This window comes from Pyrus communis, chromosome 3 (genome assembly GCF_963583255.1).
Source record: "Pyrus communis chromosome 3, drPyrComm1.1, whole genome shotgun sequence".
In the NCBI taxonomy this organism is placed as follows: domain Eukaryota; kingdom Viridiplantae; phylum Streptophyta; class Magnoliopsida; order Rosales; family Rosaceae; genus Pyrus; species Pyrus communis.
Window position 1 is genome coordinate 527,509 of NC_084805.1, and position 25,526 is coordinate 553,034.

Below are 25,526 nucleotides of genomic sequence, written 5' to 3' on the forward strand. Positions count from 1 at the left end.
AACAAGAAAGAGTAAGATTTTCCTCTTCATTAACCATAGGTGGAATTACAACACAAACATCCTCAATTCCACTTGAAGTGAACAAAGAGTTATATAAAGACTGACAAAAGTTTACCACATGACCAGCAATATCAACAAGGGAAGATAGCACATTATCACCATCCAATAGAGTAACAATCCTGGAAGAAGAAAGCCTACCTCGAGCATAAGTATGGAAAAGCAAAAAAAACAATATTACAATCACCTTTAGTAAGCCAAAAAGTTTCTTGCATACGAAGAGCATCTAGGACAGTTGTCTTAGCCACAGCTTCCTCATTAAACCTTTCTTAAAAATTCCTATAAAAAAACAGTATTTTGGATATTATGAAGTATGTCCTTAGCAATAGTGACATTTCTATGGACATCAACAAAAACATAATAAACATGGGACACCCGTATGCAATAGTTGACTTTCAGCACTTAGCAACCAAATTAGAAAAGCTTGAATGTAAAATCCACATGGATTGAAATCAAAAAGGTCCGGGTCCTCCAAGAAGAGTAGCAAAAGCCGAGAAAACAAGACAATTGTGACCAGAAACTACCCTTGGCAAAGCTAAACAATATGTATGAGGCCAAGACTATAACTACTATGTGTCACAAAGAGAGCGGTCAAGAAGCTTCTCCATGTAACCACAGACACTCCGACCATTAGTCCAAGTATAAAAAACACAAGTAGTATCCATATGAGTAAAATCACAAAACTCAATAATAGTACGAAAGTCCTCACATGAAATTCGAGCAAGCGACTCCTCATTTGTTCATGAGCTCCAACAATAGCATTAAAGTCACCAATTTCCATCCAAGGTATTGTAGTATTAGAATGAATACTTAAAAGATCGCATCATAAAGCACAACAAAGACTCCATGTGAAATCCCATTTTCGGATTTCACTGTTATAATCTACGTATTTGTATTATTGAGATTTTATATTATTTTTCGAGAATTTATATTAGTTTATTTGAAATTAGATTTCAATTAAACTAGTTACGAAGAGTGAAGTTTGAAAAATTATTATTTAGTCGTTGACCTTTTGAGGTCACAAGTAACGTTTTCGAATAGGTCTTGAAGCCACGAGCGCACAAGCGAAGACTGTTTGCAAGTCCAGGTTATAACGGTATAGTTACGAACGTTTCAAATTGTGAAACTATAAATTATGAGAATTATTTTAATTTCCACTTAGGGGTAAAAAGGCCCAAACACTTTTGGGATTAAAGGACTGGCCATCTTAAGTGGAAAAGGGGACCAATGAGAAAGGAGCGAAAGGAGAGGAGCTGCCAATCAGAATGAGGTAAGGAGGGAAAAGAATGGGGACGAATCGGAGAAGGGTGTGGACGAGTGCAGGGGGGGCCTGCGGTCTTCTACTCTCTTCCTATTTTCCTACCTAAACTCAACTTCTCCAACCACTATCATTTTCGATCTACTTTGTTTTGTTCACTGATAAGGTGATAGTGATACCCCATCATTTATCAAGTCTCAGCCTTGGGTTTTTGGTTTCAAAGAGAAACAAAACGAGTTCTTGATCCAGCTTCAGCAACATGGTATCCATAGTTTCTAGCTTTCCGAGTTCAGATTATTGGGATAAGGTTTTCCACTTTGGTTTCTTGTCATTGGATTTGGATTGCTTTGGTTCTGTTATTTTGATTTTTTTTTTCAATGAGTTTTGTTATTTCAAATTGGCATGCTTCAGTATGGATGAGAGGTAGTTTTTGAATTAAAGAACTAGAATTCCCTAATTAAAGATTGGAAAGCGTATTTCTTCAGATACTATATATCTGCAGAATTAGGATTATTAATTTACTGTGAGAACATGCATTTGTTTGAAGTGCTTTGGTTGATTATCGTGCTGTCATTTGGAGATTAGTGAAGCAACAAGGGAGGTGCTCTCTATTTAGTTGTCACCAGATTACAATGTCTCTGTAGATTATAAAATTTGTGAGACATGAGCTGCAGTCTTTGCACCATGATGATGCACATATGGTAGTATTGAATTAACTCTTTTACACTATTGGGAAGTGGTTATTGATATTATCTCCTTGGAGTAAGACCTCGTCAAATAACTTCTCTACTTTCTTTGCACCGAGCTGTAAATACTTGTGTTATGTGGTAATCTAATAGTACATTAGTGCATGCTGGAAAGTCCCTTACAGCTTTAGTTTAACTATACTTCTACATTTCCAACCCTCAAAGATGTATATTGGTCTTGATTATGTTTTCTGGATGCCTTCAACTGTGGTACGTTAGCTAGCTATTCTACAAGTCATGTGGGATTAAAAGTGGGATCAAGTTTTATTCTCATTCTCCTTCCAAGGTTGTCTTGCTTTCTTGTAATTGCTATGCAAGAATGTGCTACAAATAATATGGATTTTTTTTTTATGATCTAGTTGCTATTAATGAAGTCCAAACATTTATGTTTAAGAAAAATGTTGTGTAGTTGGCATGGTTTCACATCTCAGTGATAGCTTCGAAGGATCATTACTCATATCATGATAAATATTGTTCCACAAAGGAACAAGATGTGTGATTACCAATAGGTGGCATTTTACCATTTATGAAGACAAACTCCATGCACAACATTTGGTTATTTCTAGTTTTGCAATGTTACATAGTAGATGGTTTGATTTGATATAGGTTTATCATTTCTGTGAGTGACTTTAATATATGTGATATTGGTAATTACCCATGTTTTCATAATTATGATCCGGTGTGGATATGAATTGGTTTTATGAATATGTTTCTATTGAATTGTTATTTCCAATACTGAGACATTGATTTAAGTTTATGAAATGAGATTTGACATGTATATATTGAAATATGGTTTGATTGGTTTGCTTGGCATGTTGTAATGAAATGTGAGGACTAGTGGTAGACCGTTAACCCGTGATGATGGGGATTTGTTGCTTCGATATGGTTTTATCTCCCATTTCGTTGAATCGTTCTAAATTTAGTATTTGTGCCTTATTTCCCTGGGTTGAACTTTTGTAAATTAAGTAACTTGTGCTTGTCTCATTTCTTTGAGTCGTTGTATATATGGTTGTTGGCCCTCCGCGATTCCGTTGAGTGATGGTCCGGAATCATATCCACTCGGATTCCGTTGAGAGATGGTTTGGAATCATATCCACTCGGATTCCGTTGAGAGATGGTTCGGAATCCCTCCTACTCCACGATTCCGTTGAGTGATGATCCAGAATCATATCCACTTGGATTCCGTTGAGAGATGGTCCGGAATCCCTCCTACTCCCCGATTCCGTTGAGTGATGGTCCGGGATCGTATCCACCTTGGGTTTCATTGAGTTTGGATTGAGATAGCTTCAATGATGTAGGCTTCGGCCGAACTGCATCCCTCTAACCTTAGTTTTTAATGTACATATGAACGATGGATTTTGAGAATCTTGTGCTTTGAATTAGAAAAGTCGTTGGATGTTTGGGTGACTTATTCGAAGTTGTCAGTGACTTGACTATGATTTCATAAAGCATGATTCTGTATTTGATGTTTATAGATTGTGATCGATGACATTAATTTTACATGCGAGAAACCGATTGATAGTTTTGGATTCCGTTGAGTGGTTCGGAATCTCTACTCTTGCTCATTTCCATAAGTTAGACTAGTACCCTAGATTCGAGTGAATGAGAATTACCCACAATAAATCATGTTAATATAAATTAGAATTATCAAGTTATTACTTGAAATCCAGGCAGGGAATTATATAGAAGTCCTTTATTAATTATGAGCATTGAGGCGTGATTTGATTGGTTGATTAACATAATTAAATGTTAATATCGTGCCTCCTTGATATCATGGAATGGGTTACTTGAGATGATTGTGGAATGATGTTGAATATGATTGTTATTAAAATGATTAGATCTGTGATCAATGCGACTAGAGGATACTATTGTGTTTTATTGATTCTTTGATATATTACATGATATGAATAGCGATTTTATGTTGAAACATAATGATTTATATGATGGATGAAATAGAAACCTTGACTGTCTTGCAGGTTGTTATGCAGTTTGAATCGAATAATTCATGCATCTCAAGTCCAAATGTTTGATTGAGGAATGTTATGCATTTTGGCTTTAAACAGACTGTGTTATATGTCGAGTTATAGCAATGGTGAACTACGAATAGCTTGATCCCTAATGAGGGTACGTAGGCAGTCTAACGAGAAGGTTAGATGCAACTATAAAGTATACAAAAAAATTACTATGAGTTTTGATTCTTGAGTTGTGATTTGCTACATCCCGGAGATGGGTATGTTAGATATACGAGTATTTGGTGACGTTGCGTGTCGATCCGGGACATATATCGGGATCGGGGCGTGACACTCGAGGTAGTAGCCGCATAAAAATAAAAATAAAAAGTAAATTGAGAAAGAACACCATCAAAAGAAGCCTGAAAAGTAAGTTGTTGTCCTGAAGAAGAAATCACAATCGGAGAACAATAACTCGTAGAATACAAAACCCAAATATTAAGTAGTAAATCACCCCTGTTAGTAGCAGTAAGCAAAGAAAGACCTAATGAATTCCAATAACTAGAAGGAATAGAATTAAAAGTAACCATAGGTTCATAAATGCAAACCAATCTGAATGATGGGAATGACAAACATTGGAAAGCTTCGTATGCGTATCAGAATTAACAATACCGCGAAATATTCCAGTAAACTAGCTTCGTTTGGAGGTTGAAATAACTTGTCTTCCTGCCCTAGTACCATAGGGTTCTTCTTGCCTAGTTGCGTCAACCTTTTTTTTTTTTTTTTTTTTAATTTCTTTTGCTGAGATTTACTAAGAACGAGAGTAAAGTCATTGGATCCTTACCTGCATCCACAACATTGACCTCTTTCGTCGTGCCAAAACCAGGTGGGACATCCTCATCATCATCATATATATTCAACATGGGTATTACCTTGGTTGGTTGTAACTCAAGAAGCAATCCGTATGCATTTGTCTCTTAACTGTCCATGATGCACTGCAGACTAATCAATTACCCTATCAGTCAACATACTTAACTCATTATTCACAACTCATTAGTATTTGATTTGCAAAATCGTTAACTTGGTTAGCATGACGTTGCTCAAGAGAGCTACACAATGTAATCTCCATGCCGTTATGAAGTTCAAAAGTATGTTCTTCGTGAATAATTTCAATTTTCAACTGAAGGAGAACGTCCCTTTGTGAATAGTATCAACTGAAGGAGAAACAGTCTTAGTAGACGGTTTTGGACGATAAACCTCATGAGTTTTTGATTGTCTGCGATGATGAATCTCTAACATTTGGCTGCATCCCATCTTAGTGATTACGATCATTTAACTGTCGAATTTTAGTCGTGTTATGGCCAATTACACCACAAGTTGGAGGCAAATTCTCATAAATAATATCAGCAGAGAAACCATGGTGCTCCTCCTTAACCATAATAGATGAAGGCAAATCAGCAGAGAGATCCACATCCACCAGAAATTTAGCATAGCAGCAGTGGCGGATCTATAGAGGGACCTAGGAGGTCCCAGGACCTCTCGGCGACCCTAAATCGCTGCTAGAAATTTTTTGAGGACCCCTCGTACTCGAACACGAGGTCTGTTCAGGGTGTTCTGTAACTTCTGGGTTTGGTGGTTTTGTTCTTGCGAAGACGAAAGCAGGAAGAAGATGATTAAATGAGTCTCTCTCATCCCTTCATTCCCATGTGACCACCCTCAAACTTTCCCATTTAATGTATTTTTTAATTGCTCCAATCACGTTTGGACAGCTAACATCAAGTTGATCTTTCCAAAAAAGAAAATGGGTTGTCAGTCCCTAGGTGTATTTTTGCTAATTGGTGTGGCTGCCTCTTTATGCGTCCAGTACCTCATTTTACTTTCTACACCCACATATTTAACACACTTATTTGTCTTAAAATTCAATATAAATCAATATGATCTCTAAAAATATTATGTAAATTATTATGAACTTGTAATTATTTGAACTTTTATCTTCTACCTTATATTCACCAAAATATTAAAGGTATATAATAAATTTACTTAAATTCACCTAGTCCGCCTAGATCGCAAGCGGAGAAGAAAGAAAATAGGACCGTTTTTAACAATTGGTATATGTTTTGTGTTTTTTTTTGTTAAATGCATAGTTTAGAAATAAAAAATATGGAGAGATTTTTCAAGCCAAAGACAATAGCACCATCTATTTGTTCATTGAGAAAGATAGTTGAGTGACTTAATTAGTTATTTATATTGAGAAATATGTTTTTTTATGTACTGGTAATGAAGCTATCATAGAACATTTTCATACTATGAAACCCCATTGTGGACGCTCAAATTAGGATTTTATAACTTGTAATGTTGTTTTGCGTATGATTTATGAATGAAATGTATTATATTTAACTTTTCATTGTTAATGTTGTCTATAAAAAATTTTACCTTTCTTAATGGGACCCCCCAAATTTAAAATCCTGGATCCGCCACTGCATAGCAGTCATATAAATTTCACATGTAGCATGATCCAACTGAAGTGGGATACCCACACCATGAGAAATTTCCATAAGAATGCAAGGGTTCAATATTCTTGACTTAACCCATATATTTCGATCAAGACATGTGCATGCGTTTGGGGAAGCATGTCACCAGGCTTGAAATCCGGTTGCTATTGAGACAACCTAAAAATACCGAACTATAGTGTACATGTTCCACCAACCCACACTTTTCTCATGTCTTCTTCGGTGGAAAAGTGAAGATCAAAATATCCCTTACCTAATGATACCAGTAGACAAGGATTGTGAATCTTTCGTAAAGAAACTAAAGCACTCTTGAGTGACTCAGTCTTTATTGGCATGGTGCTTTTCCTTAACAAAAGTTTATCAATGAGGTTTGTCCAGAATGAGGGCAGTTGTCTTGTAAGGCCCACTAATTTGACATCAGTCACATCTCTCCGAATTAGGAGCAGGAAGTCGACTTAAATTAACTGAACTTTCCATACTATTTGAGACAATGGCAGCAAAGGTCCGTGCTTTCCATACTCGTTGAGGAAGCCCCGGGCATGAAGCACCTAGGTGACTTGTTCATGAAAACCTCAACCTAGTCTACCTAGAACAAAATTCATTCCAAAAATAATGTATAAAAAAAAAAGGAATATAAAATAGAAAATTATAACCTGATCAAAGTGCAGCAGTTCTGAGAAAAGTGTTAAGTGTTCCAAATCGTAGGACTCAATGGAACTTAATGCAGAAAGACCAAATGCCTCCAAAAGCTGCAGCAAGTTTGAGTACAAATCGCAGAACGAGCAAATTGTAGAGCAAATTGTAGAAAATCACAGACCGCCCTAATTTGCGAATGAAACGACCGACGCACCGCCACCCTCTAAAGACGCAAAACGAGAAGAAGGCAATATGCAGATCAACCCGTTCAGAACAGTGAAGGACGAAGCGATGTGGACAGATGCGGGGGACGACGAGCGGCTTCCCTTTTTTTGTCTCCTAATTGATATCTTACAGCCATTTCTTAAATCAGAGCGTTAACGAAAAAGACCTGGGCTAACCTTTATTTAATGAAAAACCATCTTAAACTATTATTTAATAAAAATAGCTTAAGTTTTAATTATAAGAGTACAAAACTTATATCTCAGGTCCTACAAAAATTAAAACACACGGGCTCAACAAAAGGCCCAAACCAGATAACAATTAATATTTCAAAATTGCCCCTAATGGAATCTAACCCAGGTCCGTTAGCCAAACTAGCAGTTACAAAAATTAATCATCCTTCCAACGCTATTAATATCAGAATACCAACCCCTTCAAACTGCATCAAAAAATTGAAACCTCCATTGCTCGAAACCTTAATTTCTCTAACCAATTTCAAGTTCGATTCAAGTTTTCAAACAATAATCAACACATCAAATCCGGAATTTCTCAACCCAAAAACTCCATTTGAAGACCAAAAACTGAAAACATTCGAGATGTATATTTGCAAAATCCAAATTGGAGAAACACAGGTATGAACCTAGAAATTCTGATATTCTTGATGATTTCTTACTTTGATTTACTACATGTGTATATTTGCATGTTTGAGATTCTAAAAAATAAATTATGTTTCCAGTTTAGAGTATTCTGATTTGCATCCAGACGAAAACGAACAAAAAAAAAAAGGGAAATAAAAGCAACATAGAAGAAATAGAGGTACATACCACAAAATTTCTGATATTCTCAATAATTTTACAGTAATATGTAAGTTTGCATGATACGAATTCATTGAATGAGCAATGTTTCTGCAAAATGGTTTTTTTTTTTTTTTTTTTACTTCACTTTGATAACGCATTTTCTTATACCCTTTAAATAGTCTTTTCTTGCCCTCATATGTTGGTTACTTTGCTTAAATAACTTAAATATAATCAACATTCTATTCCAGTGGTTCCAGAAACAGTATAGTTTTTTTGTTTCTGTTTGATAAACAGTATAGATCCAGAATCAGTATGGTGTTTTAGTTCATTTTCTTAAATAGCATGCCCTATTCTGATGTAGATCTATCAATACTTTAATATTTTAAGTTAAGTTTCGTAAATACTCTGAGTTATATTGATTGATATATCAATAGTGTGGCCATGTTGCTGTGGATCCAGAATCAATGTGGTTTTCTAGTTGTGATCTATTTAGGTATAGATCAATAAATAATTCAGTTTTCTAGTTCACTTTGATTTTTTTTTTTTTTTTAAAAGTGTGATTTTCTAGTTCACTTTGATAAATAGTGTGGTCTAACTTAAATATAATCAACATTCTATTCCCGTGATTCAAGAAACAGTATAATTTTTTGTTTCTGTTTGATAAACAGTATGGATCCGTAATCAATGTGGTGTTTCAGTTCATTTTCTTAAATAGCATGCCCTGTTATGATGTAGATCCATCAATACTTCAGTTTTTTAAGTTAAGTTTGGTAAGTACTCTAAGTTATTTTGATTGATAAATAGTGTGGCCATGTCGCTTTGGATCCAGAATTAGTGTGGTTTTCTAGTTGTGATCTATTCAAATATAGATCAATAAATAGTTCAGTTTTCTAGTTCACTTTGATTTTAAGAAAAAAAGTGTGGGTTTTTAGTTCACTTTGATAAATAGTGTGGTCTAACTTAAAATCAACATTCTATTCCAGTGGTTCAAGAAATAGTATAGTTTTTTGTTTATGTTTGATAAATAATATGGATCCAGAATAAATATGATGTTTTAGTTCATTTTCTTAAATAGCATGCCCTATTCTGATGTAAATCCATCAATAATTCAATATTTTAAGTTAAGTTTGGTAAGTATTCTAAGTTATTTTGATATATAAATAATGTGGCCATGTTGTTGTGGATCCAAAATCAGTGTTGTTTTCTAGTTGTGATCTATTTAGATATAGATTAATAAATAGTTCAGTTTTCTAGTTCACTTTGATAAAAAAAAAAAAAAAAAAAAAAAGTGTGGTTTTCTAGTTCACTTTGATAAATAGTGTGGTGTATTCAGATATAGATCATTAAACAGTTTAATTTTTTTAGTTCAGTATCACAAATACTCTGGTATAATTTTGTTCTAATTTAAGAAACAACATAGTTTTATTTTGGTTATGTTTGATAAATAGTGTAACCTATTTTGATGTGAATTCGGAATTAATGTGGTTTCATAGTTCACTTTCACAATAAAAAAAAATTGTGGCATATTTTGATATAGGTACAAAAATAGTTGTAATAATTAAACTATGTATATTCTTACAGACGGAGGGAGCCAAGAAACCCAAAATGAAGACTTTCGCTAGAAAGAGTCCAAATAAGAAAAAGAAGAAAAAGAGCTCCAACTTCATATGTGCAATACAGGTGCAATGTTTTTGTATTTGCAAATTCAATGGAATTATACAAGCCGATGCTTCAAGAACGTCAGGATGTTTGCAATCAGTTGGCTAAGACACCATTTTGGAGTCTTATTAAGTTATACATGGATGATGACATCATTGCAATGGGGGAAAGAAAAAAGAAGTCTGGTATGAATTTGATCAAGATTATACAATGCTATGACTCCAAGCAATAAAAGTTCAAATTTGGAGATCATGAGCCAAGAGGAATAAGAAGTGAAGATGTTGCTCAAATCTTTGGATTAAACAACAAATGAGTGGAACTACCAAACATAGACAAATCCACCAAGAATATGAAGGACAACTTTGTCAAAACATATTTTGCAGAACAAAAACTAGTGAAAAAGAAGGACATTCTTGAAGCGTACCAAAAATACTCCAAGACAAAACTCCTGAATAGGCAAAAACTACTGCTTCAATCATATGTGCGCATCTCATCCAATCTCTCTTATTTGTTGAAGATTTACTTTTGGCATTTTAATTACACTTAGTTAAAACCGCACGTTTAAACTATTTTGCTATATACAACACTAAGGGGTTGTATTTAATATGGAACGGTACGTCATATGTTAACATATAATTGGTTTTTTTATTTCCTTCGAATTGTATAAAAATATGTATTGTACCGCTCCATGTTCCAAGCAATTTCTCCATAATCAGGTTTTTAAGCGATTTTAATTCTTTTTACAAATCCAAGGAAATTTAATTAAAATTTTAAGTGATTTTCTGAAAATATAAGTGTATTCAATTATGATTTTAAAAAAGTTTAAAACATTTCAGGCATATTCAATTATAAATTTATTTTAAAAAGTTGAGGAATTCGAGTGAATTTGAGAGGTTTTGTAATGTATTTTAAGTATTCTCAAATCTCACGTCTCTCCCTAATTATTTGTGAGAATTCACTCAAAAGTTTACCTAGAATATCTAAAAATCAATTAAACCCCATCAAAATCCATTCAAATCCCTCGTAATCCTAATTAAAAACAGCCCAAGAAGAAGAGGAGGCTTGAGAGAGATTTATGCGACCAAACCATAGCTGAATATTTACTTGCTCGATGCCTGCGTGGTTAGGCTTAGTCGACGTCACTCCATCTTCATTGCTTTGCTACTTGAAATGAGGGATTCCAAACATATTGGCGAAGCCGGCCAATGTACCCTTCAATCTACCACTTCCACCAAGTCCTTCTCCGTCACCGTCGCTACTGGATTGGGTCGCTATTTCGTCCGACTCTTCCACATCGCTCTCGTACACCACGTCCAACTCTTCCAAATCGCTCTCGTACACCAAACGAGTGCCGCAACTCTTCACCAAGCAGGGGCCTGAGCTTTTGAAATGAAAATTTAACTGATTGCAACTGTTTTGCCACTCTGTACCAAAGCTTATACCACGAGACACATAGAGTAGCCAAATATGATCTGACACGGGCTGGACATCCGAAGATAGTAGAGGCGCAGGGTACTCTTCCTTTCCATTGACTTCCAAAACACCAGAGAGCTCCCATCCGCTCCCATAAACTTCAAATACAGCGCACAGAGCATATCCCATCCACTTGTTATCACGCCATTGCGGAGTTAGGTCGACGCTTACTTCTGTTCCCATCCTTTGATGAGTGAACCACCCAGGAATTTCCTTTCCAGGCATCACAATTTCATATCTATCTCCTGCATAAGGGACTCCCTGTACAGGTGAAACAGTGATGTTAAGTAATGAGAGACAGAGAGAGAGAGAGAGAGAGAGAGAGAGAGAGAGAGAGAGAGAGAGAGCACCTTAAGATATCTTTGGAGCATGGTAAATGTAATATGATTGTAGCATTCTTTCTCGAGCATTCCAAAGCAATTGATGAAATTGAAGCATGATGAATTCAATTTGCCCAAATTTGTGGGACATTCCAGCATTTCCAGTTTAGTACAACCATCTGCAGTTACTTGTAAATCCACATCTGACGAAAGAACTGGAAGGTGTTGAAGCCTCCTGCAACGACTCAAGTATAAATTCTCTAGCTTAGTGAGTTGGCTAATGCTTGTAGGAAGATTAACAAAATCGTTTCCACTTAAGTTCAATGATACCAAAGACGATAAGCAGCCAATATCATTGGGGATGGCTCCTTCACAAAGATTGTGACCACTTAAGTCTAATTCCATTAAGGAACAAAGGCCTGATAGAGGAGGCAAGAACAAACTGATGGAATGATGAAGGCTCCCTGTTGGCATTAATCTAAAAGGGAGCGACGTACACCATGGTCGCCGTGATGGCCCTTCCACTCCACGAAAAATCAATGCTTTAAGGTTTTTCAGAAGGGCAATGGAAGATGGGAATTCTTTTATAGCAGTTCCACTTAAATTAATCTTCTCCACAAACTCTAATTTCCCGAGGCTTTCTGGCAATTTGGCAAGATTTGAGCATCCAGAAACATCAAGACTTTTAATAGCCCTCAAATTTCCAATGGCACTAGGAAGACATTTCAGATTTTTGCAATCTCTCAAGTCCAACAAAGAAAGGCTGGTTAGATGTTCAATTGATGAAGGTATACATTCAATACCGGTCCCATCTAAAGAAAGCTTCCATAAATGCTCCATGGGTTCCACAAAATTCGGTATCTTCTTAACGCTAGAGCAGCCAGAAAGAACTAGAACTTCAAGGTGCTCCATTTCAATCTCATCTGGAAGAAGCTCGAGACTTTTGCAACCTTTAAGAGTCAAGAAAGAAAGCTTTTTGAGAGTTCCTATAGAAAAGTGAATCTCAACTAGACTTTCGCATCCCTCAAGATCTAATCTCTCAAGATTCGGAATCCCTTCAAAATCAGGGGTTCTAGTCAAACTTTTGGAATGACTAACTTTCATGATTTTCAAATTGCCAAAACTCTGTAATGTCTACAAGAAACAAAGAATAATTAGATCCAGAAAACTCAAATAAGGTAATGAAATATATTCTAACAAGCAAGGTAAATAATAATGTAGGTGTATACCTTTTTGTCATTCCAGAGCTGTTTAATTCTACTATGACACATACTAAGTTCAACAAGCTCTTCCGGGTCGAATTCTGATGGGAGATCTTCTAGAGGATAACCTATCCATTCAAGAAATCTCAAGGAATTAGGGAGACTGTTGAGGCCTTCAGGAAGGCGCACGTTATGGACTTTGAGCAATCTAAGATTAACCATCTGAGAAAAAGCTTCAGGATGGCATTTGACCTCTTTTGATTCAAGCAAGTCTAGGACAAAGCCTTCAACCGTCGGTGTCCCCTGATAACCAAGAACAAAAAAACAAGTGAATTTCAGTATAATATGCACGTTATAAGTAAAGGAAGATGAGTAAAACAAACTTTTTTTTTACGTGCCTCTTAATTGTTAGATTAATTTATATTTGACGTATTAGGTTAAGCTCTTACCGTTTTTTCCTTCAAAACATGAAAGATGTCCTTAGAAAGCCATAATCTGCTTCGTCCACCAGGTTGTTTAGATTGTTGAGCAACAATTGTTTGACCCATTTTTTGTAACAAATCATGCATCCACACCCTGTTGTCTGAAATTGTTATCAGAGACTTCTCCATAAGGACATCTATGTCAATACCTGGATTAAAACCACAACCATCAAGTATTTCAGATACTCGATCTTTGTCCTCTCCTTTAAAGAAACATGCGATGTCAAGGAAAATCTCTCTCCCTTGCGGATCTAATCCCTCGTAACCTGTTATAAGAATCTTCATAATTTTTTCATCCAATGTGAAATCACCCTCTAGTTTACGCGATTGACTGCTCCATGCATCTAGATGTCTTCCATACAAAAAAGACCCCAAGACTTCAAGAGCTAATGGAAGGCCACTGGCATAGTCCACAAAACTGTCAGATAGAGCCTCATAACCTTCACTCGGATTCTCTCTACGGAAGGCTTTCAAGCTAAAAAGTTTAAGAGCATCAACTTTACTCAGCTTCGGCACCTTAAATACTTCTTTTACACCATGTGAAATTAGCAAGTGTTCATTTCTAGTCGTAATAATGATTCTACTCCCCTGACCAAACCAAGCTGGTTTTTCACATAGCTCTCTTAACTGGTTACTATCGTCCACGTCATCAAGAATGATGAGAACCTTTTTCTCGAGTAAGAAACTTCTCCATCTGGCAGCTTCACTGGCATCCCAGTCTTTTATATCTCTTTTCGTAAGGCTTGTGTAAAGCTTCCTCTGTACACCAGCCATACCGTGTGCCTTAGAATCCTCTCTAACTCTGTCATGAAAGCTTTCGGCTTGAAATTTATGACGAATCCTCTCATAACATGCTTTGGCAAGGGTTGTCTTACCTATCCCACTCATCCCCCATATTCCTATAAAGCGAACATCATTTGACTCTAGTTCTAAACGCACATCAAGTTCTTTCAGTTTTGAATCAATGTCAACTGGCTTTTCCGCAGGCTCCAATGATAAAGGTCCTATTTCATTCCGTACATTTTCAACAATTTTTTGGATGAGCTCTGGTTCTTCTCTACAAGAAAAAAAAAAAAAAAAAAAGACAATGTTCAAAATATGACCCAATACACAAAGAAATAAAAGAGCCAGAGACTAATTTTGTTTTAGTCCACCTGAAGTCATAGTACCAAGTGGTCTCTGCGTCCGTTTATAAGAGGGTGGTTTGGTATTGGACCAAATTAGAGACGGTCTAGGAAAAGGGGAGGACAAAAAAGCACAGCAGTATTCGATATCAAAGATATGAATTCTTAACTGGATCAATTCTTCCCCTTAGACTCTCAAATGGACCAAATATATGGTAAAAAGAAAGGTTCTGTAGGATGGAACTGTAGGAATAAACAAAGTCTACAAGCCTTAATGTTTAGTCATTAAGTTGTATTGGGATTAAGTGGTTATGACTTATGAAGCACCTTCAGTAGTGTGCAAAAAGTAAATGATATGAATTCTTCGATTTTCCTATAACTTATCATGTATCAGGCTTTAGAAGAATTGAATTGAACTCGAGCAAAACTCAACCGAATTATTAAAAAAAATAGCAAGAATGAAGGGTCCTTTTGAATTGAGTGAAAAAAAACAAGTAATGCTAACCTGTTGTTTGAAGTAAACCCATTGATTTTTCCCACTGTTTCTAAGGCAGCTTCCCATTGTTCCACCATCTCCTTCTTATCCTCATACTCTGGTTTTTGTGTGAGTTGAGTGAAGCCTTTCCCAAAACTCCCAAGCTGATGTCTAACATCGTAGGGCTCCACTGAGTAGAAAACTGGTATAACTGCATCTCTCTTTTCCATGCATTCAAGAATCTTTACGAGTTCGTTCAGGCACCATTTGGAAGAAGCGTAATTTGGAGAGATGACAACGATGGCAAGCCTCGACTTTTCAATTGCAGGGAAGAGTTGAGAAATTTTCCTTCCTTTTTCAAGATCTTTCTCATCAAAGAAAGTTCTTGTAATTCCTTCTTCTTGCAATTTATCAAGTAGATGGGCGGTAAAACGTAAGCGCGTGTCGGCACCACAAAAACTCAAAAAGACATCATACTTCCATCCAAGATCTGAAGGAACAGATGAAGTGGCTCGTTGGATGGTCGATGCCATTGAATACAAGCTAACTGGACTGATGGTACTAGTTTTTCGAGCAAAAACATGACCAGAAAAACCATGAATCAGAAAGACGAGCAATATAACCTGTGTGTATGTAAGAAAATGAAGTCACAGATCAAGTCAGAGGGGGCATGAGAGGGCTACAAGTCTGGCTGTATGTCGTCAAGTCCAATCAATGCTTAGGTACACCAAGTTGCCTAGTGGGCGTCGTCGTCCAACGAAACTACACGGAGGAATCTTGACGGACGTGATTCAACTGCTTCTGCTATCCGACAGTCAAACCGCGTAAGCTCTACTTTCTCTCTTTTTCACATTTTGTGTAGGTCCATTATTATTTTATTCGTTTGGTGTACTGTAAGCTCCATTATTTTATTTTTGTGTTGGTTCATTATTATTTTTTGAGGAATTGTATTCACACATTTCAAATTATTTTTTTCGTATCTTTTTAATTTTTTAATATTTATATATCAAGTACTAGTGGTGTGTAGAAAATATTAAAAATTTGAAAAAGTGTGAGAGAAGTAATTTGAGATGTGTGAATATAATCTCTCTATTTTTTTATACTAATGCAGAGCACACCATTGTTGAATGTTTCTAACAAACACAAAATTTAGGATAAATTACACTTTCATACCTTAGGTTTGGGGTCTATTTTAATTCCTTACAACATCTTTAAATCATTTCACTTTCATACCTTAACTACTATTTTATTTCAAAATAATACCTCCGCTAGATTTTCCATCCAATGGTCTGTTAAATACTGACGTGATTGCCAATATTAACCCTATTAAAAATATAAAAAAAAAAAAACCAAAAAAACCCGAACCCAAATCCCCTTCCCCACAACCCCACATCCCACCCCCACCCCCACCCCCTTACCCATCTCTCCCACTCTTCTTCTTCAGCCACACCAACCCCAACACACTCCTTGACACCCTTTTTTCAATTCCCTCCTTCCCTCTCCCTCTCTAGGGTTTGAGTTTCGAATTCCACCCCTCTCCCGCCTCTTCCCCCGCCACCCTCCGTCTCCCGCCTCCACGCGTCTCCTTCACCCAAAACCCATATCCCCTTCCACCTCTCCCACCTCAAAGCCCCCACCTTTAATCACTTCTCTGCTTTTTTTTTTTTCACTGGTTTTCTTAGAAACCCCTGCAACCCAAATACCTGCAACACAATACCTGCAACCGTCACCCGGGGGGGGGGGGGGGGGGGGTGGGGGATGGACGGGTTTGGTTTCTTCTTCTTCTAGGGGAAGGGATTTTGTAAATAGGAGTTGCAGAGAGGTGAGGGGGAAGGAAGGGGATATGGGTCGGGTTCGGGTTTTTCTGGTTTTTTTTTTTTTTTAATAATTTTTTTTAGGGTTAATATTATAATATTGTTAATGTACAAAAAATTATTTTTTTTTGCCACATGGCAGCCACATCAGCCCAAATGTGGCAACCACGTCAGCATTTAACAAACCATTGGATGGAAAATCTAACGGAAGTATTATTTTGAAATAAAATAGTAGTTAAGGTATGAAAATGAAATGTTTTAAAGATGTTGTAAGGAATTGAAATAGACCCAAAATCTGAGATATGAAAGTGTAATTTACTACAAAATTTAATTGCATGCACTTCTTTTCTTCTAGAAACACAAAATTTAATTTTCTGTAAGTTGACTGTGCGTTGACTTACACAACGGTGTTGTTTGAATAAAACAAAATAAATAACTAACAAAAACTTTTTGATGGCAAACCAAAAATACACCTGAATTTTCTTCAACTAATTTATCAGGAATGAACACACTTAGATTTATCTAGAGTGTTATAAACTCCTTTAAAATATTGATGGTCCAAACCAATCATTTTGAAGCGCTAACTTATTAATACGTTTCTAGCTACACGTTTGAGCACATTTCGCAAGATTCATGATGATCCATTGAATAAGGATTATTCGTGTAAGATCTCACTCAAATCAATCATTTTGAAGGCCACCATTGAATAAGGATTATTCATGTAAAAGCTCACTCAAATCGATCATTGCTTACTTATCTAGCTAACTGCAACACTATAAGCAAACGAACATGGTAAACAATAAAATGTCACGATGAAAATCAAAGGGCTAAATCATTCCAATTTAGGTAATTTTTTGCAAGAATGATTTTGTATTGATTACCCAAAAGAATGATTAAATTGTGAAATGACCCAAACAAATGACACCATAATAGCCTTTTTTTTGTTTTTTTTTTTTTGTCTTTTTCAGAAAACTATTAATCATCGAAATCTCTTTAATCATCGAAATCTCAAGGGAGGGCGAACAAGAAACCAAATCAGCAGGCCAAACAAAGGACCATGGGCACTGCCGCTACACACTTCTAACAGAACGCAAAGAACCTTCCCGCCAACGATTTCTGGCGAGCAACCGGGCAAGAAGAGAAAGATACTACATCTCCAGAGACAATGCTGCTTGTAAAGAGGAGAGGACTAATCCACAATAAATGCAAACCCACCAATATTAAATTTCAACATCACGAGTCCATGTGGTTGGTACGACAATTTGATACATACATACATACAGCAAGGACACAAACAAGAAAGAAAAATTTGGCCAACCGTTAAAAACAAGCCGAGATCAAAGAAATCAAACAATAAGGTACATCAATACATTAAATTATATGCAATGCCCGCTAACATCTCGGAAATATACCAACTAAACAGCATAGACAAACCAAAACCGAAAAAGTTCCTACCAATATTTATTTAGCAACAGGTAATCTCATGATCTCATATGTGTGTAAGTGAGGAATAAGGTCCAGAGCCGGACTGACTGATACGTTGATGGGCACAACTCAAAATGACCTATTCGGGTTTGAAGAAGACGACTTGGCTTTTGCAAAATCCACTAGATCCTTGAAAAGAGCATCTTCCTGTTTTACTTGTTTTGTTGGGGTAGACGAATTAAGGGAGAGATTCTGAGTCTGTCCCACTAAGCTGTCATAAGATGAACCAGATCCGCTGCCTGGAACGCTTTGTTTCTCAAAAAATTGTTGTCTCTGGTTATACCTGGAAGGCGGAGGTGGAAGGCTGACAGGAGAGTGACCCTTGCCAGGAGACTGAGGATTACCCAGAGACTGAGTATCCCAAGGAGCAGGAGGTAGCCCATCTATAGATTTGCTTCTAGGAGCCGGTTCATCATACACAGGCTTTCCAGTGAATATAGGTGATGGAGTTGTGTTTTGGGAAGAAGGGGCTGAGGGTGATAGTGGAGCCAATCGTGAGGTGGAGCTGGAATGAACTGGAGCTGCAAAGGATGTGGATTCTGATGTTGCAGAGGATCCTTCAGATTTGTAGGCTTCTCCACTGAGATAATCAATCACACCAGGACCCAGAGTGATTGGCCTTTGCGAAGACGGTGGAGGAGGAAGAAGTGGGCTGACTTGCACAGGTTCAGCCTTGGCATTGGCTGATCTCTGGCCCTGTCCTTGTGAATTATCTCTTGATGACCTGCAATGCATCTTACCGAATTTTACTAAGAGGATAAGAATATTAAAAGTAAAAAATTAACAGAATTTGCAATATTCATATTCTGAAGCGCACACATACAAGTAAAATTGGTAGAAACAAAAACAAGTGAGAATGAAACAACAATACAAAATAAAACTTAGAAGTGCTCCTCTAACAATCACCTGTGCGCTAGTTGGGAAAATTCATCCTCGGACTCATCATCCTCATGGTTCACATTCACAAGTGGCACAACTGAAGATTCTGCTCCTCTTACCATAGTTGTAGTTCCCTTCACAATATCATCATGCCGAGAAATTACACGCTGCAGATCATCGTTCAGTGCCAATCCCTGACATAGAAGCTCCTCATCTCTGAGAGGAGAGCAACCACAACTGTCACTATTGCATCAAATCTATCAGTAGAACTCAAATCCATATCAAATCACTTACGCAGTCTCATTCACAAGAAGCCTGACACGCTTTTGGTATGAACGGCACTGATCAACAAGGTCAACAATCACTTCTTCCTTCAAACCCTGCCAAAGTATTTCATTTTGACCATTTATGACCATTAAATTTGCACATATTAAGAGCCCGGATGGTAATATTATGATTTTGGTTCATTTTTTATTTTTAGTAAAAGCCAAAGAGGAATTGTATGGAAGAAAAGAGGGAGAACGAAAGGGCTCGGATGGGTGAGCGTTAAAATGAATATGGAACGGTATTTAAACCAAAAAGTAAATCAATCTCAACTGTTCTATATTTCTCCGTCAAGTTTTTATTTCACCCATTCCCCTTCAATCGTCCATACCTCCTCCCTTCTACAAGCACAAGAAAAGTGCAGCCCTTAAAGGTACTAAGTTTCGAGTAATTAACCACCTATTTCCGACCCTGCTAAAAGTCCCAACTTCAAAAAATTTTACAATCACAGTAATTGACACCCAATTACTAGCCTCCTTCACCTCTGGATAACTAGCCTTACAAATAAAGTTTTGTTATCAATATTTCTCCTCAAATAATTTACATACAGTGCATAAGTAAAGAAAAGTATGGACCATAAATATTCTCCACAATTGACCATATACAACTTTCAGAATTTTCTACTGTGGTAAGAGTCCCATATGAAACTTTCACCGCTAGAGAACTCCTTTAATAAAAATATTTCTAGAAAAACATAAATAAGAAATTATCCTTTAATAATACCTTTTCGGAAAGAAATTAATCAGAAATAAAAAGTAAGGTAGAAAATATATTACCTCAGGATTCTTAGGATCCAAGGCATTAAGCATTTCCATCAACACAGCTGCAATTCCACGAGCATTCTGAATCTCTGGCAAGCTGATTAAAGACAGTTCCAATCAGGATGGATCTATCACAGCTTCAATAATAATTCAGACAATTTATACGAAAAATAAAAAAGCATCCCAAAGCATAAAAAAAAGATAGCATCTGTTACAATATCATTATGTTTGAATTGTGTGTATAGGTAATTATGGGGGATTCAGGAAAGATGGAATAACTATACAAAGAAGAGAAATGATTTGAAGTCTATTGTTCGATTTTCTTATTAGCACAAAATTCAATCCAGCAAGGATGAATTCTTTCATAAATTACAGTTACGGATCATAACATTCAACAAGCAGCAGCTGAAATAGTTGTACAAGCATAAAAAATCGATGCCGACTGACATCTTTTATTAAAGATTAAGACCTAGGACTGACGGGATTTATAATAGTAAGGATGTAAGAGACATCCTCATGTCAAGGGGAGAATTGATGAATACTTGACAAGGTTAAGGCCTTTCAGATATATAGTCAAATTTGTCTGCAGTATTAAAGCATGCACAACAGATTCAAATTTGATAATGAGAAAGGTATAAATTTTTTTTTTTTTTTTTTTTTTTTTTTTTGAAGAAGAAGAAGAAGAAGAAGAAAAATGAAAGAGAAACAATCGAATCACCAATTTATGCAGTACAACATATGTAGAACATGTCATATTGAGGGGTTTAATCCTGGGACATTTTCCAATTGCCTACAAATATTTTTAACCTCTCTCATGCAATCAACACGCAAGTTTATAGTTGTGACAAACATGCATGTGAAGGAAACAATAATTGTTTGAACAGGGAATAAATACCATACTGAAAAGAACCAAAAAATGTATGTTTCCAAGAAAACCATATTCTCAGCTAGTACCTAAGGCCCGATGCATCCGACTGGAGAGAAGCCTGAATGGCAGCATCATCATATGATGTAACAGGAGAAACTACTGGCTGGGTCTGGGGTGGAGTAAATATTGGTACACTGTTCTCTTCTCTTGGTGGAAATTCAACTCCAGCAGACTGTCAGTTATTCATTAAGAGGGTTGGGGGGGGAGAAGAAGCAGAATAAAGAGAACATAATTAAAATCCACAGTTATACTAAATATTGAATAGCAAGCTTATATCTAAATACTGCTGGCCAAAATGATGGTAATGTTATTTTGGACCTATTAAACATCATCAAAAGGTATAAGGGTAAATGAGTTGAAATCTAATTGTGTGAAAGCTGAGGCGTAGTTGCGTTTTTTGTCAGACAAGGCAAGGCATAAGCCCCTCGGACATGAAATCTTATAGGAAGCATATAAATAATGCAATACTAATAAGTTGAAGTGCTAATGTGTAACTCAAGTATAATAAGAAATCCCAATATGACCACATATAAGTAATAATAGTCATTCAAGCATACTAACCAATCCCAAAAATAAAATACTCAATTGGTCATACAATATTCAAAACCCCAAAAGATAAACTCAGTTCACCCGAATAGAAACTAACATCACTATCATATTGGTCCAACAGACTGATGTGATAAGGGACTCTAGCAGTGACTTGCACTGGAGGAGGGTTTGCAAGATCACTATTACTTCCATTGTTCACAACATTTACTATCATCTGTCAAAGCTGAAGGCACTTGGGCTGAATATGTTTACCCGTTAATCTTAACTTGACTAGGTCATATGATTAAACAGAAATGTTTAAAAATATGGCCTAATAAGCAACTCAAAAGAACGATGACAGCAAAGAATGTCAATGATTGGACCGGCTCAGACTGGTGATATCATAAATATATAACAACATGATTCTATTCTCTATATACCATATCCATTCTTCGAATAATGAAAGAAATATCCTATAAGGCAGTTTTAAAAGGAAATACTTTTTAGAAGACGGTCTACTTTGATTAGTAAATCGAAAATTAGTAAGATAGTTCCATGGGAACACAGCACAAGTACACAGGCAGTATACATAGTACAGATTACAAACAAAAGCTTAACATGAGTATAACAAAGATGTGATAAAACAATTACCCTCAATTCATTATATGCTGCATAATACTGGGGAAATCTTCCCCTTGGTCCCCCAAAAGCTTCTTGCCATGTATCTATCAAAATTAGTATCTTTTCCCTAACATTCAAGTCTGGCTGCATAATGAAATTAGAATAACAAAGCAGAAAGACAGTTAGTATCCTATTCATGCACAAACTGGAAAGAAAAAAGGAAGCAACAAGTCAGTGAAAACAGAAAACAAAAGGTTGGGAGAGAAATGCAGCACCTTCTTCTTTACTATTTTGACCATTTCATGCAAGATATCACGCTCAACGATCTGCTGAAAAACATTCTCACCACAGTTCTTGCTCACAGTCTCCAATGCCTGCATCGAATAATAAATTAGGAGAAGGAAAAAGACATCATTGCTCAGAAATAGCTTGTTTTGTGCTGATGATACGCTAATGCAAGGCAATCATTGAACCACAACTGATCCATCATAAATCACAAATTTATTGACATTTTCACATGTATTTGTTAGGATTCTAATGGGATTACTAGTAGCTAAGAGTGGTTATAGAGCAATTGTGATTGTGCCAGATGTCATCATCTGAGTGATTGAGCTGTGACACTTATAATAAGGTTGTTAGTATAGCTGTAATTGGATAAAAATAGTTAGGGAGAGTTGCTACATAGCTTGGTTTGTAAGAGAAAAACAGTTATGAAATAATATTGAAATTCATTTGTCAGTCTCTTTCTTCGAGTTCTCTCATGGCTTCTCTGAGTTAAGGTTGATCGACGATCTATCAGTACGCATATTTTGGGATGGGAAGGGTACCACAAGCTTTACATCATGAATTTAATATTTTAAAAGAAAGATGCAAAAACACGACAAGAAATAACACAAAAAATACTGAAAGTCCCACAAAGAAAAGGAATAGTACTAACAAAAAGAGCCAAGAGTTGTATTTTTGGATTTTTGCTGCCCAGGCGCTTCTTGAGTATCTTCAAGGCCTCTTTTGCTTGCCTGAAAGTTCAACCCAGTTCATTGGCAAAACAAAGCATTCCGAATATTTAAATTGGGAAAGAGATTCTATGGGAAAAATAATCTACAACAATAGAAGATAAAGAGGATAGTCTTCCGCAGAGTTTAAGAGCTAAGAAACGTCCAACATATAAAAGAAAGCCCGACACACTAAGATGCTCATGGAATCTATTTGATAAATAAATTACTCCCTCTACGAAGTTTCCAGTTCCTCCCAAATCAATGCAGCAAAAGCATTCTACTACCCTGTCAATTTTTCAAGTGTTACTTTTCAGGAGGACAGGATTTCCTTATGAGATGAGCCACATCTCCATTTCAGGAGGAGATCTCCTCTTCTATCAGGAGCCAAGTATTAAACTTCGTGTGTGTGCGCGTGCGCGTGCACATGTATATATGAATACATAAATATGTATACATAGGGGGAGAGACAGAGAGAGAGACAGAGAGAGAGAGAGATGAACATAGAACATAATTGGCGAATGTTATTTGACATCAGATGTTTTTACCATATCCTAGAATCCATTTAGAAATGTTTCTCTTGTTGGACATTTAGGATGAATCTATCCATGTACTACCACTTAATAAGCTATGAGCACTTTAAAGTTTCAACCAACGACTACGACATCAATATTTCAGAAAGATTCAACGTACTCAACAATTTAGGAAATGTGAACTCCAAACGGGTGGATATACCTATATATAATATTCAATCTAAAAAACGAAATTGAGGGAAAACAAAGTAATCATACCCAGGGTCCATATTGATAATATCACATAATTCAATATTTATTGCCCAGTCTGGACCAATCAACATATCACTTGTTGCCCTCTCTGCACAGGCCGCAGCATTACCAGCCATGTCGTAATCCCCTTCACGCAAGTCTTTATCCTTAAAATTTCCTAAATCAGAAGCCAAAACCAAGTTCAACTATGTACAGTCCTGACATTTGTGATGTAAAAGAACTTAATAAATGCTAGAAACGGAACATCATAAGACACCTGTCAGGCTATCACTAATTAGCTCGATGTCAGTAATCTTGTTCAATTCCAAAAGTTCCACAAATTATTTCTTACCCACCAAGATAAAACTTATGAAATCCCAATTCAATTACGATAATTGAAAACAGCGGAACTATACAAAATTGATCCAGAAAATATTAAAAACCCGAAATCGCAAACAAATAGGGCCTAAACAAATTCAACTATCTGCTCATCCCCATCACAAATACGTATCCCAAATCAAAATAACAAACAAGCAGATCGTCAACAAAGTACGATTAACACCAATCCAAGTCCCACATCAAGAAACCCACAAAAATTTGTGCCCATAAAACACAGACAAGCAAAACCCAATTGGATATTAGTACTAAAATTGAAAATCAAGATTCGAATTAGCAAGATAATGGTCCTGTGCTTAACCCCAGTTGACCAAACGATCAGAGAATAAGAGAAAGGAATGAGAAGATTTGAGTATTTTGGGTGAGGATCTCGGGGAAAAAGCGTACCTGTGGAAACCCAATATCAAAGAGAATCAGAACCGACCGAAATGCCAAGATTTGAGAATTTGAGGAGAGAAATTGGGATAATTAGGGGAGTGGGTTTTCGTTGGGGAATTCTCGCTTTTCTTTTTCTCTGTGTTGGGGATTGTTTGCTTGTTTGGTGTAATGTTTACTTGCGTCAGCCTTTGCTGTTAAGAAATTAGAACCAATACTTGTGACTAACTTTGCCTACAAAAAGAAATTATACGACAAAAGTCTCTTGTTTTCTTATTTTTACATCAAAGCTGAATTTTCCTGGACTAGTGCGTTTGTTTGCCGTTATTAAGCTTTATTTAACTGGACTAAAAGTTAGTGCAGTCTCATATTTAATATCCGCACAAACTTATTTTTAATAAAATTACGTGGAATTTGACTTTAAAGTCTAAATTTTAGATTGTGTTATTCATACTTTTTTTTATTTCTTAAATGTTTTTGTTAATTTTTGTCTACTGATCTTCTTCATCTCATTCGATTTATAATTAAAAAAATTAAGAAGAATATGTGAGAAGTAAAAAAATGGTTTGTGGAAACACTAGTCTAAACTTTCCCCGCATGGCTGCTCTGCATAAGATTTGTAGCCATGGTCCTTTTTTCTTTCAAAAAGGCTTTCTTTGAATTTTAAATTTAAAATTCTAATTTTTTTGCACGCGAATTTATTTTGTTAAGAAATAGTAGCCACACAAAATTTCAATTTCTATATTCAT

The 25,526-nt window shown here is 36.2% G+C and overlaps 2 protein-coding genes across 2 annotated transcripts; both read right to left on the reverse strand.

Annotated features, from left to right (window-relative positions):
• Positions 1-10,321: 10,321 nt before the first annotated feature.
• LOC137728755 (TMV resistance protein N-like) lies at positions 10,322-15,596 on the reverse strand. Its single transcript, XM_068467511.1, has 5 exons — positions 14,941-15,596; positions 13,279-14,368; positions 12,857-13,132; positions 11,658-12,761; positions 10,322-11,568 (listed from the first exon to the last, which is right to left on the reverse strand). The coding sequence occupies exons 1-5, from the start codon at positions 15,441-15,443 to the stop codon at positions 10,996-10,998; spliced, it is 3,546 nt and encodes a 1,181-aa protein (XP_068323612.1). The 5' UTR covers positions 15,444-15,596; the 3' UTR covers positions 10,322-10,995.
• Positions 15,597-17,924: 2,328 nt separating this feature from the next.
• LOC137728943 (TOM1-like protein 4) lies at positions 17,925-24,982 on the reverse strand. The gene is made up of 10 exons (XM_068467755.1): positions 24,790-24,982; positions 24,034-24,184; positions 23,188-23,266; positions 22,526-22,624; positions 22,281-22,394; positions 21,128-21,273; positions 20,189-20,270; positions 19,383-19,468; positions 19,116-19,304; positions 17,925-18,933 (listed from the first exon to the last, which is right to left on the reverse strand). Exons 2-10 carry the CDS (start codon positions 24,141-24,143, stop codon positions 18,279-18,281), a joined length of 1,560 nt encoding a protein of 519 aa, XP_068323856.1. The 5' UTR covers positions 24,144-24,184; positions 24,790-24,982; the 3' UTR covers positions 17,925-18,278.
• Positions 24,983-25,526: the final 544 nt, after the last annotated feature.

Bases quoted from the DNA above. Each gene is read 5' to 3' on its own strand.
- LOC137728943 (XM_068467755.1), bottom strand. From the start codon at position 24,143: ATGGCTGGTAATGCTGCGGCCTGTGCAGAGAGGGCAACAAGTGATATG. The intron at 21,274-22,280 runs GTAATTGTTTTA...AATAACTGACAG, and splicing joins CAGCATATAATGAATTGAGG to TCTGCTGGAGTTGAATTTCC. The intron at 19,469-20,188 runs GTAATATATTTT...ATACTTTGGCAG, and splicing joins TGGATCCTAAGAATCCTGAG to GGTTTGAAGGAAGAAGTGAT.
- LOC137728755 (XM_068467511.1), bottom strand. From the start codon at position 15,443: ATGGCATCGACCATCCAACGAGCCACTTCATCTGTTCCTTCAGATCTT. The intron at 14,369-14,940 runs GTTAGCATTACT...TTTTTCTTGTAG, and splicing joins GGGTTTACTTCAAACAACAG to AGAAGAACCAGAGCTCATCC. The intron at 12,762-12,856 runs GTATACACCTAC...TGTTTCTTGTAG, and splicing joins AGCTCTGGAATGACAAAAAG to ACATTACAGAGTTTTGGCAA.